General features: G+C 39.3%; 1 protein-coding gene across 1 annotated transcript in view; it reads right to left on the bottom strand.

Moving 5' to 3' along the window:
* The window catches only part of ENPP3 (ectonucleotide pyrophosphatase/phosphodiesterase 3), a 79883-nt gene that overhangs the window by 36045 nt on the left and 30481 nt on the right, over positions 1-13357 (bottom strand). The window contains exons 8-14 of the mRNA XM_036248369.1: positions 11215-11334; positions 10563-10672; positions 9277-9342; positions 8488-8560; positions 4438-4546; positions 2218-2346; positions 1812-1843 (exon numbers count right to left, since the gene is read on the bottom strand). Of these exons, the coding sequence (XP_036104262.1) occupies positions 1812-1843; positions 2218-2346; positions 4438-4546; positions 8488-8560; positions 9277-9342; positions 10563-10672; positions 11215-11334 (639 nt within the window). The remainder of the gene's footprint in view (positions 1-1811; positions 1844-2217; positions 2347-4437; positions 4547-8487; positions 8561-9276; positions 9343-10562; positions 10673-11214; positions 11335-13357) is intronic.

Genomic DNA, 13357 nt, shown 5'->3' with positions numbered 1-13357 from the left:
GAATATACAGCTTCCTCAGTTACAAGAGACAAGAATGTGCACTTAAGGACCACAGATCATTTGGCAAGTCACTGTCCTACCTGGACGAGTACGCAGCCAGAGGAAATAGAGAGGAGATCTGAGGTACACTGCTAACCCCTGCAGAAATGCATGATTACTTTCAGCACTTGAGAATTTGAGATGAAGACACTAAAGTTGAGATGAAATTTCAGTCATTTTATCCTAAGAAAAATGTTGATGCTGTTGTCTACCGTGCAGCTAGAATGTTGTGCAATTAATTCATGGAGCTGCCAGATTGTATTTGGTTATGTTTGTCTAACATGAGCTCCACATAGGCCCCAAAGCAGCAGTCCTGGGAATGTTGTGTTACTACAAGAAACATTTTTCTGGGAATAACGGACTGCTTTGTATAGTGGTAGTCCATTTTTCCAGGGCTCTGTAGCTCTTGGTCCAGTGCATATCTGTCATGCCATGTAATGGATTTCCGAAGCCTATGGCATCCAATCCCTGTACCAGTGGGATTGTTTGAGATTTCCCTCCCACACCTCACCAACAGCACTTCAGTTATACAGATCATGAGGTGAGGGATAAAAGGGAAAACAACACATGGATTTAGAGAATCCACAAATTGAAAAAATCTCAACTGCCCATCCAATGAGCACGAACATACTGCAGGTATACCCTTGACCTGTAGGGGGTGAGATAGTCTAGCATGCTTAGTCAAGATCAGAAGATCAGAAGGTGGAAGAGAAAAAAGGAGTGATTAACACTCTGAACTGGATTTCTGCTCTAGTGGTCATTCCTTCTTCAAACTTGCAATGGGTCCCAGTGTATCCATAATCATTCACATTTTATCACAACAGTTTTTATTATAATTGCACATCACCTATACTTTTTAAAAAATCTAGCCCCATCCCAAGCAACGGTAAACTCATGAATACAGTAGCTGAAATATATAGATACAGTAGATATATATATTTATAATTACACTTTAAATATAGAGCTATTAAAATTACCACACAAGACTATTTTCAGGTCTTTCCTGGTGTAGTGAAATCCACCTTGAAAAATGCAGATTGCTTTAAGCTGTCTGGAATTTGCCCTGCTCACTTTCTTGCAGTGGGATATAGGACCAACAAAAAGCAGTGGCGCCCTGGCTGGTTCGGCTCAGCGTTGGAGCATCGGCCTGCAGCCCGGAAGGACCCGGGTTCGGTTCCCGCTAAGGGCACATGCCTCAGTTGCAGTTTGTCCCTGGCCCTGGTTGGGTCGTGTGGGTGGCAGCCACTCGATGTGTCCCTTTCACGTCGATGTTTCTCTCTCTCTCTCTCCCTCCCACTCTATCTGAACAAAATATTGAAAAGTGTCCTGTGTCCTCGGGTGAGGATAAAAAAAAAGCAATGGCAATCACACTCAGAAGTTAAAAGATGATCTTTCTGACCTGTACAGAAAGTTCTGTAAGACTCCGTGATTCATGATGTTCTGATACTAAGTCACAAACACAGAAACATGAAAGGTGAAGCTGCCGAAACTCACTGGCACGGCCCCTCTGAAGGACACGTCGCCCTTCAGTGAAAACTAGGAGTCAGTGCCATGGTCCCCCCAAACTAATCTCCTGTTGTGGTGTCAACTCCAAAATGAAAACAACTGGGATAAAAGCGACTGATATGCATGTCAGAGAATGTCAACAGAAGGTTTCAAAAATAAATTACAAGTGACGTGGCTTGGACTCAGAAATATAGAATATAAATTTCTTGAGACCCAGATTAAGAGTGTTACATTCACTTAAATATATTTGTTAGGAGACTACTTACACTGAGGTTCTTGACAATTTCTTCAGAATTAACTGTTCCAAAAGAAAAAATATAAATCACATTACAATTGATACTTGACAACTGCAAAAAATGCGAGCAACTCGTCTGAATTCGACACATACATTTATTAATGACTATGATCTGGTAAAATTAAATAAAAAATTATTTCACGCAAAAAATTATTTAAGCATTTAAGAATGGAGAAGAATGTATTTTAACCCAACAATATAGGTATTACCATAGCCTTTACAGACTGACTGAACAGATTTCTCATTTGCTTCTGTGTGGTCTTCCCAAGAAGTCAGAAGAGGGGCCTGGTAATCCCTACTTCTTCAGAATAGGGGGCTATGATTATTTACTTTCAGTTTTACCTATTTTCCCCCTGTATGGGCATCTTCATACTTACAGCTATAAAAGTCATGAGGTATATTTCGGGCTCTGATGCGTGGCGCAGGCCCCTGATACATGTAGAAGTTCACTTGGGCAAAGTAATCAGTCATATATTCCTTCTGGTCACAGAAAGTCTGAGCCATTCCTGAAATGTAAAAATATAGATGGTATTCACTGAATGTATATAGATGGCAACGACTGGTTGTCTTTAATCTTGCCAACTAGGAGATATTTTATGTTATAGATTTCAAGTCAAGTTTTACTGAGAACCTCTGCAGGTTACCCTATCGCTTTACTCCAAGTAGCAGACCTCCAATGTCCTAGCAGTGGATGAGAAGGGTCCTGTTTATAAAAGAAGACTTGACAGGAACTGTAAACAGATCATTTGTTCAATGTGGATCAATTAGAGTAATTTTGAAGAAAATCCTCTGTAGGAAGCGAATTCGATTTTATAATATCTGATTTATACCTAAGGGAACATAATATCTTTTATTTTTTATTTATTTATTTTTTTGTTTTCTTTTTTTTATTAATTTACTTTTGTTTCTCCTTTTTTCCCCATTGACACCCTGCTCCCCATTCCCCCCCCCCCACCTGGTCCCCAGCTTTGTTGTCCATGTCCATCGGTTATACATACAGGCATATAAGTTCTGTGGTTTGGGAACATGATACCTTTTAAAATAAAAAAGTAACATGCATTTTTATGAAATAATACCTGAAGAGAATAAGCGCTAGTGGGTATTTACTATTCATAAGTGTATTATTTAAACTTATATGAGCAGCATGTGCTCTGAAAACAATTTTATAGTTAACTATTGTGTTTAAAGATTCTTCAGACTACATCTAAATTTTAATTTTTTGCTGTTGTTGTTAATCCTCACTTTAGGATATTTTTCCACTGATTTTTAAGATAGAGTGGGAGGGAAGGAGAGAGAGAGAGAGAGGGAGAGGGAGAGGGAGAGAGAGAGAGAGAGAAAGAAAGAAACATGAATGTGAGAGAGACACATCGATTGGTTGCCTTCTGCACGACCCTGACTGGGGCCGGAATCAAACCTGCAACCCAGGTACATGTTTTTGACCAAGAATCGAACCCGTGACCCTTCGGTCTGAGAGCTGACACTCTAACCACTGAACCAAAACGGCCAAGGTTCTGAATTTTAATTTTTAATATTTATTTTTACATCTTATAACTTCTTTTAACCAAACGTGCATTAAAATATTTCCTTTAATTTTCAAACAGTAGGCCAATTAGGGAATCTTTGTAGAAATTTTTAAAATAAATTTCTGTATTTCATATTATCTTGAAGCCCTAAAACATAAAGTTTCTGCAGACACGCTCCCTTTCCTTTTCTCGCCCCGCACCGGGCTCCTTCGCAGCTGCTGGAGGATGTCGACTATCTTCCGAGAACACAGTTCTGACCAGCGCACCTAGAAGTCCATCTCTGCTCTCTGTACTCTTGAACACTCCACATCTAGTAAAGTACTCGGCATTAAGCAAGCACTTAAAAAAACTGTTGAATGACAGACAGGTCGACTGAAATAAAGAGTTAAACTCAAGTAGACAAATGTGAAGTGACAGGGACTTTATAGAACTCTATTCACATAACTAAAACAAAAATCCACAGGGCGTGGCGAAACCAGCCAATACTGTAAACTATAGGCAATCTATATCAATGAATCACCCGCTGGTAAGAAGCCCCCAAAAACACTTTTTTTTTTTTTTTAATCCTCACCTGAGGACATTTTTCCATTTTTTGTTCAGGTAGAGTGGGAGGGAGAGAGAGGAACAGAGAGAGAGAGAGAAACATCGATGTGAAGGGACACATCGAGTGGCTGCCACCCGCACGACCAACCAGGGCCGGGGACAAACTGCAACCGAGGTACGCGCCCTTAGCGGGAACCGAACCCAGGTCTCTCCGGACCGCAGGCCGACGCTCTAACCGCTGAGCCAAACCGGCCAGGGCCCAAAAACACTTTTATATGATTGAATAGCAATCCAACCATATCCATTAAGGACTACTGACTCCATTTTACCCAAAAAAAAAGTGTATGGTGGATTTTTAGAATGAATATTGGAATAATTAAACTAGAAATTTACATTTTAGTTCTCTATTCATCACTGCCTACCCAAAACTCATTCTTTGTTTATTCAGCAGCCTCTAGGTCTAGAATTTAAAACATCTCTCTTCTTTTTGTACGAGATGATGAATGATAGACATGATTTTTGAAAGCATACCGTGGTCAGCCAAAAGAATTACGTTGACGCAGTTGTCCAGGTTCCGCTGTTTCAGACCTTCCATCAACATTCCAAAGGCGTTGTCTACTAACTGTAAGGCTTGAATTACCTGAGGAAGAAAACGGAAGTTTAGATTGTCTTCATGAATTAAGGCTTAATTACCCAAATCATTATTTAATCGAATAAAAACTAAACACATTTTCTTCTCTTAAATTTTTGGCATTTTAAATAGGAAATCAGAGGCCAGCACCCAGGCTACCACATTTACCAAATACCAGTTCCCTAAATTTCCATAAACAAAAAGTTTAAATTGTGTCCCCTGCAAAGAAAGATAAACTACTGTCCAGTAAATGTTGAGAAAAATGTTCAACCTCAGCAAGCATTACTCAGCTGCAGCGGTTTTCATGATAATGCCCACTGTTGGGGAAGGGAATCCATAGAAACTTCTAAAGGCATACACACATTATGGACGGTCATGTGTAAACAGAGATTTACAAAAGAGCACATCCGGTGACCTAAAAATCCCACTTCTGGGCACTTGTCCTAAATAAACACTTACAGTAGAAATAGAGATTTACACACAAAGATATTCATCACATTATTTATTTAGAATCTAAGTACAAAAAATAAATTTTGCCACAGCTTTAAGAAGACATATTTGCCCTGTCCGATTTGGCTTAGCGGTTAGAGCATCTGCCTGTGTTTCAGAGAGACCCAGGTTCAGTTCCCACTAAGGGCATGTACCTCGGTTGCAGTTTGTTCCCAGCCCCGGTTGGGGTCATGTGGGTGGCAGCAAGTTGATGTGTCTCTCTCACATTGATGTTTCTCTCTCTCTCTTCCTTCCTCTCTCCCTCCTGCTCTATCCAAGGATGAATATAAAAATGTCCTTGGGCGAGGATAAAAAAAAAAAAAAGAAGGCATACTTGACAGCCATTATAAAATATTTGTAAAGCACAATGGCATAGGAAAATCTCGCATTACAAGGTCAAACATAAAAAATTAAAACCAAACTGTATATACACTAATACTATTGCATAATCCTAATTTTGCTTTTGAATATAGTTAGCATTTCTTAGTAAGCACACATGAACAGAAAATTTATATGTGTGTGTGTGTATATATATATATCAAGATATTATTAATGGTGATTTTCTCTGAATAGTGAATTGGAGTATTTTATTGTCTATAACATTTTGTGTTTTTAAATTTTTCTACACTTTATCAATATAGTACATTGAACTGACTTAAGTTTTATTTTATTTTATTTATTTATTTTTTTGGTACGTGCCCATAGCAGAAACCGAACCTGGGACTCTCTGGTCCACAGGCCGACGCTCCAACTGCTGAGTCAAACTGGCCAGGCTGAACTGATTTAAGTTTTAAATGAAAAACTTTTAACTGACATCACTTTTTATTTATTTTTCCAGTGAATAAGAAAGTGTAATAGCCATGGATTTGGGGAGAAATGTTTACTTTCTCTTAGTTGTACAATAACAATGATTGCTCATTTTTCTTTTTTGAGACAGAATTCTATTAGCCAATTTCTGTTCAGAGTTTTGGTGTTTATCTCATGAAATCCTCACAGCAAACATTCGCAGGTGGTGCTATTAGAACTTCCAATTGTAGTAGAGACCAGGAAACCCAAGGTTCAAAGAAGTTAAGTAACATGTTCATGTCCCCACCATTAATAAGGGATAGAGCAGCACTTGAACGCAAACCATCCTTATCTATTGCTAAATCCGTCAATTCCAAGATATTTTCCTGATCCTTATTCTTACGGTGACCATACACTCTGGTCTACCAGTGAGAGTCACAGTTTCCAAAAATTGTTGTAGCATAATTATGTTCCCTTTCACCTAGTCACCCTATTCACTCCCCCCTACCACACTAAGAGCCCCTGCACCCGGCATTCTGCTGCTGTTCAACTCGCCACGGTTTTGAAATCGTCTGTGCGTGTGACTGCCTCCCCAGGAGAGCATGTGCTCCTGCAGGAAAGGGCTGTGCAACCCAACCCCTCACAGGCTACGGAAGCACAGTCCTTCCCAAAGTCCACACTCACTGATGGCACATGTTACTGGACGTGAAGTGATTGGATGCCGGCCCCCACTCTAGCCCAGACAACGGGGTTAGCTGCTGTTATTATTCTTACCACTACCGTGGTATCTATTTGTATAGCCATCTGTCCTTTTGTCTGTCTGTCTACTTGCTCATTCTGTGTGATCCTCTAATGTGGGCGGCTCCACCCCTGATCAGGCTGTGTGTGAACTTTTTTCCTTGGTTATTCAGAGGAGAATTTTCTAACCAGCCCCAGCCCTCATCCCATCCAACTAGCGTGGAACCGCTTCAAATTCTTCTCAGGGCATCCTGATCTTTGCCTTTGCAGCAGTTTTCATAATTACACTTAAATTTACTTGGATGCTAAACTAGAGCATTGATTACAAGAAAAAGGACATGGTGCCTAATATTAAGTCAACTCTAGGGATCAGACAAATGCAGATTACAGCATACTCTCTCAAGTGATTAAATCATATCAAATATGGATAACAGTTGAAACAGAAAAGGAGAAATGGTGAATATGCTTTAGATAGTTATTGATCCATTCACTGTCAGAATAACCTGATTAAGTGTTAAATTCTGTGCTCCAGTTTCGAGTGGTATTAAAATACGAAGAGACTGGAGTATTCAAGTGGTAAGAATGAGCCCAGTGCCCTGGCCGGTTTGGCTCAGCAGTTAGAGTGTCAGCCTGCAGTCCAGAGAGACCTGGGTTCACTTCCTGCTAAGGGCATGTACCTCGGTTACAGTTTGTCCCCGGCCCTGGTTGGTCGTGCGGGTGGCAGCCACTCGATGTGTCCCTTTCACGTCAATGTTTCTCTCTCTCTTCCTCTCTCTCCCTCCCACTCTATCGGAACAAAAAAAATGGAAAAATGTCCTCAGGTGAGGAGTTATATATATATATATATATATATATAGAGAGAGAGAGAGAGAGAGAGAGAGAGAGAGAATGAGCCCGGCTTTATATTAGAAATCATTTTGTTTTAATGAGAAGAAAAAGAAAAGGCATTTCTGATAAATAGCAAAGTCATGCTGCTGGAATAAATATGCTTGCATTTCGATTGAGGGCAACGGAGGATAGCTGTTAAACAGTTTCCATGGCGTGGGGAAATGCCATACTCAAACAGCCTTTGTATTAGTAGATTTTAGAAGACAGAACTTTTTTTAAAAAGTAACATTGAAGAACTAGATTTCTGTTGTAAAAGCATAACAAAATAGTTTAGATAATGAAGAAACTAATATTAAAAAGTCTATTTCAATTATAATGGGGATCCAGGAGGGGACTAATTCTGCCTGAGGCAATAACATATTAAGTCCAATTATAAGAACCATGTAAACGGAGCTGGGCAGGAATAGATAGCTGGGTAGCCCACAATGAACTTGCAGGGGACTCAGCTGAAAATGGTTACATTGCCCTGGCCGGTTTGGCTCAGCGGTTAGAGCATCGGCCTGCGGTCCAGAGAGACCGGGGTTCGGTTCCCACTAAAGGCATGTACCTCGGTTGCAGTTTGTCCCCGGCCCTGGTTGGGTCGTGCGGGTGGCAGCCACTCGATGTGTCCCTTTCACATCGATGTTTCTCTCTCTCTCCCTCCCACTCTATCTGAACAAAAAATGAAAAAAATGTCCTCGAGTGAGGATAAAAAAATTAAATAAAATAATAAATAAATAAAATAGTTACATTAACAAGTTGGATTGACACATGCAGTATCTCACCTAGGTGTTTTCATTACACAAAATAACAGGGCTACATCTAAGCATTCAGTAAGTATTTACTAAATAAACCAAGATGTGCTTAATACGGTAAATATCCTTTCTAGACGTTTAACTATTTTACGATTAAAAAGGCAGCTAGTCTTTTCAAACATTTAACTTCTTTTATCTCCTCATGTATATATATCAAATACATTTGTATTCGGTGGGAATGAAAGAATACCATTTCATTTCGTGGGTTATGGCTACATGATCTAACATTTATATATTTTTTTAAAAATGACTTACTTGAGCACTGACCGGTCCAAATTTATGTCCTGCTGAATCAGGTTGTTCGACATATAGTGTATAAAAACTGGGTCTAAGAGTAAAATTGAAACAGAGAAAAACATTATTGATTTGGGATAAACCTATAGGTTGGATTTGGGAAGTTTGTGAATCCACAACTTTGTGGCAATTTTCTTCTCTTTCTCATTGGCCTCCTCCTACTCATTCGGGTCCAGAGGTTCCACTTGGCCCCAGCGGGATAGTCTCCAAATGAGAATGAAATAAGACCTTCCAGATCTAAGCGTGGGTCTGACTCAGTAACAAAAATCTGTCTTGTCCTTGCCATTAAGACCTCTCCTGGTGTGCCTCAGCACTGTGTGTTTCTGGGGTTCTTGCTCTTCGCTGGCTCTGCTCTGCCGCTCTGGTTTTCACTCCAAAGGTCAGGTTTCTGCCGCACTGTTAACCTGGAGCTCTGCTCCAGATGCTCTGACCCCAGTCTGGTGCCATGGCCTTGCTGGCCTCGGTCCTCACACCTGGGTTTCGGCTGCAGCCTCAGCCCCCCTCTCAGTCCACATCTGGTTTTGGGATAGCCCCTGCTCTCTCTCTGTCATCCTACCGTGTCAGCCACATTCTCAAGGGCAAGAAGTCGAGAGCCCTCGGGAATAATTCTTGAAAAGTGCCAATTAAAAAGAAATGTCAAGTTGTGGTTTTTTTGTCTTTTTTTTTCCAAACAAAATGATTTAAAGTAAAGAAATGATTTTCTTTTATGCCCACAAATGTCCCGCTGTGCCAGCACATCTCTGATACTACCTTTCAGCGTTGGGCAGGTCCAGCCATGTCAACAGTGTAGAGATCCTCTGCTCATATGGGACACTACTGCAAAGTAGAGCGAATACAGTTTTCAATGAACCAAATCAAGAAGAATTCCATTCGATTTGTACTCAGAAAGGCGGGTTGATATTTTTGGGTGTACATTTTGCGTTCAGATACGGTCCAAATACTGAAAGGGGGTTCAGTATTCCCTAAAGGATTCCTGTTTTCAATATTTATAACTATAAATTAAATATCGTTTTCTTCCCTTCTTATCTTTGTCTCCTTCAATGTCCCCCAATAATTATTATCCCTTCATTTATTTTGTTTATTTTTATTTCATTCGTTTGTGCACCTGTTGCCAAGCACTATTTGTTCACTTTGAAAAGAATTAATCAGTGAGCAAATCAAAGATGCTTTTCTTTCTAGAGATTATATCCTCTTGAAGGAAGACAAATAATAAACAATAAACCTCACACATAAATTATATAGAGTACTAAAACAATATGCTATGAAAAATGAGAGAAGAGCAGAGAAAGGGACACTGAGAAAGTAGGGCGGGGTGACTTGGAATTTAAAATCTTAGTGTGATCAGGCTAAGACAAAATTGAGACAGTAATTTTTGAGCAATGGCCTGAAGGAGGTGGGGGAACAAGTGTGCAGATACAAGGAGTGAGATGAGCTCAGACAGGGAGAGCAGCAGTTCAGACCCAAGAGGAGGAGCAGGCCCCGGGGTTCTGGGCCTAAGAAGGTGAGCTGGCCCCAGCAGGGTGAGCGCCCAGGGCAGCAGTGGGAGAAGAGGCCTGGGAGGTGGGCTGGGAGACAACAGGGGTCGTGCCACAATGGGGTAAGGCTTTGTAAGCTTTCACTCAGTGAAACAGGGGCCACCGAACGTTTGGGTGCAAAGGAGTGTCATAATTGGACCTGTTTGGGATTTTAATCATTCTGGCTGGTAGATGGAGAATAGTTTATAGGGGACAAGAATAGAAGCAGGGAGATGCATAAAGAGGCCACCAAAGTAATACGGGCAAAAGATGATGATAGCTCAAGCCAGAGTGTTAATGCTGGGGGCGATCAAAAGTCTCAGGCAGCACACATTTTGAATTAGAGCTACAGGCATTTACTGACAACTGGATGAAGGAGGTAAGAGAAGCAATCAATGATGACTTCAAGATTTGGAACCCACCATTGGAAGAATAGAATTACTATCAAGATTAAAACCACAGAAGAAAAAATCCTAATCATTCTTTGCTGAGATGGGACCATATCTGCATGTGCTTCACTACCTGTTGTAAGACGCATAAATGGTAGGAAAGGAGCCATTTACAGCCACGTCTGAGCCTGGCCAAAAGTAGGTACCAGCCTTTAAGCCCTGGTACATTGCTGTCAGCCAGATCTGTGAGAGAAAAGTCAAGTCGAAGTCAAGGGAATAATCAGTTTGGGTAGAAATGGCGCCACTTATTAGAAACTAAATGATATTAACAGTTTTAAATTGTATTTAGCTGTTAAAATGTATTTAAATTATTAAAAAATTATCTTTGTAGCAGTTAAAAAATATAATGATCCAGGGATCCACCTGAAAAAAAATTTTAAATGTAGTAAAGTAGTAAGAAAGAAGATTTTTTTTAATTAGTAAATTTTGGTTTTTCTTTCCCTTTCAAAGAACTATAAAACAGAATGAGGAAAAAAATTAATAGATAATCTTTCCAAGTAACTTCCAGATTGATATGTTTATTATACAACATCCAAGATTCAACAGAAGGTCATTTAGGTGAATAATCATAAATTTGAAAGGTTATAAATAGTGGTTAAATACCTTCTAACCCCCGTCCTTAGAATTAGAAAGATAATGTAAAACTCCAAGTGGAGAGAGAAGAGGGATTACTGTTACACTGGAAATGGAGGTGACATTGGTGCCCCGTGCGGAATGTTACATACCGGTTGTCCTTGCCACCAAGCAGGATCGTTTTTCTCCTTCGAAGAAAGTGAAAAATTCTTGTTGAGGTTTACATCATACATATTGTTGTCAATGATGCCATGTGATTCTGGATATAAGCCCTAAAATAATAATTTCAAAAAAAGATTTAAGATAAAATTATATATCAATAAAACATATTATTTAAATTGAAATAGCTTAAGATCTGTAACTCATATCTCGGAAGAATGTCATATACACTTCAATGCAAAAAACCACCTGAATCTGAATCCAAATACATATATATATAATATCTAGTTCTACCATGGCATGTATCAAGAAATTTGCTACATAGAAGTTTTTAAGTATCAAATTTCCTGGCTAAACAGGTTAAAGTGTGTCACCAGCATATCAAAAGGGAGTCTGCCAAGTCTCCATCCATTTTCCCTTCATTCCTTCCATCCATCAATCCATCCATCCAAATATTTCTTTAATCCAGTCACATTCATTCAATCGTTCCACACATTTTCACTGAATGTTTATAACTCATGCAGTTGTAATAACTTTCAGATATTTCAGAACATTAATATATATATGAATATGAATACATGCTTCCAATCAATAGCTGTTATAATATATAATCTCTTATTTATATACACACATGTATATACTACATATGAATATTTATGTTTTTATGTATACATACAGTCAATTCTTGTTATTCATGGTATATACATTTGTTGCCAACACCAAATAACTATACCATTGCTCTTAGGGAGACCATAAGGTTAGGTTCCTGTGAGCCTCTGGTCACAACAATTTTATCTATGGACCAATACATAATCTTGTTTAATGTGTATTTCTGTTTAAAGATACATTACTTAATATATGTTGTTGGTTCACAATAACTCTTGCCTGAAAGAAGCTTATTTAACACATGTTTTCTCTGTAAGATGCATCACAGCCTTCTTGCTCTTAGGAACCCTAGACAGCATTTCAGCACTATATTTAAAGGGCATTTTAAACAGCAAAATCACCACCGAAAGCATAGACATACAAAAAACATGGCACTGAATTGACAATAGACCATGAAAATAACGTTTACAGCGTGAGAGCTCAAACAAGAGGCAGAGTGTCGCCTTGCTAGACCTCAGTTGGAAGCATGTGAGCTGGACAGTTGGAATGTTTTTCTGCTCCATGAATGTTCTCAAGTGAACATGACTATATCACAAGTATTGATTTGGGGGCTACGAATAAATTTTAGCAAGTAGGTGAATCTGCAAATATAGAATCTGCAAATCATAACATATATGCATATATGTGTGGATATATGTGGATATATATGTACATATATACACACACATACATATCTAATTACTTAAGGGTTAAAATTCAAATAAGTTATAGTTACTTTTCTACAGCAATAAAAAACTAAATGCAAAGTAGTAAAGACATAATTAAGGCTATGGCAATAAAGGCTGAGGCAGAGGCCTCCTTTTAAGAAGTGTTCTAGTCCAGCCGGTGTGGCTCAGTGGTTGAGCGTCGACCCAGGGACCAAGAGGTCACCGGTTTGATTCCCGGTCAGGGCACATGCCCAGGTTGGGGGCCCGATCCCCAGTGAGGGGCATGCAGGAAGCGGCCAATCAATGTTCTCTCTCATTGATATTTCTATCTCTCTCCCCCTCTCACTTTCTCTCTCTCTCAAATCAATAAAAAGGAAAAAAAAAAAGAAGTGCTCTAAATCTATAAATGTTAAATAACTTAATTTTCCTTTGAGTTCATTTTGATCATTTCACTTATGTCTTTTCATACATTGAGGTTGCTTGCTTTACTTTCTTTATCTAAAGAGACATAGCCAGTATTAATTCCTTTATAAAACAACTTTATCAATTTAAATATAATAAAAGACTGGGAAAGAAAGAAATTCCCCACATCAAAGTGGCTGTCCTCATTTATATCCTACCATTCCTAGCAGACCTTTCAGATAAGTGGAGGCTCATCAAAAGATCAGAGAAGGGTATTTCTCACACCCAAAAGTCTCCCAGGCCTATGACAAAGGTGAATTAACTTAATGCCTGGAGACTCATAGTTATCACGTCACAGTACTGGATTGCCTTCATACTGACCCTTCCCATCCTGAATTAAGCCATGAACTATCATCACACG

This window comes from Molossus molossus, unplaced genomic scaffold (assembly GCF_014108415.1).
Source record: "Molossus molossus isolate mMolMol1 unplaced genomic scaffold, mMolMol1.p scaffold_m16_p_8, whole genome shotgun sequence".
NCBI classification, from domain to species: Eukaryota; Metazoa; Chordata; class Mammalia; order Chiroptera; family Molossidae; genus Molossus; species Molossus molossus.
This window is presented reverse-complemented; position numbering and strand designations above follow the sequence as displayed.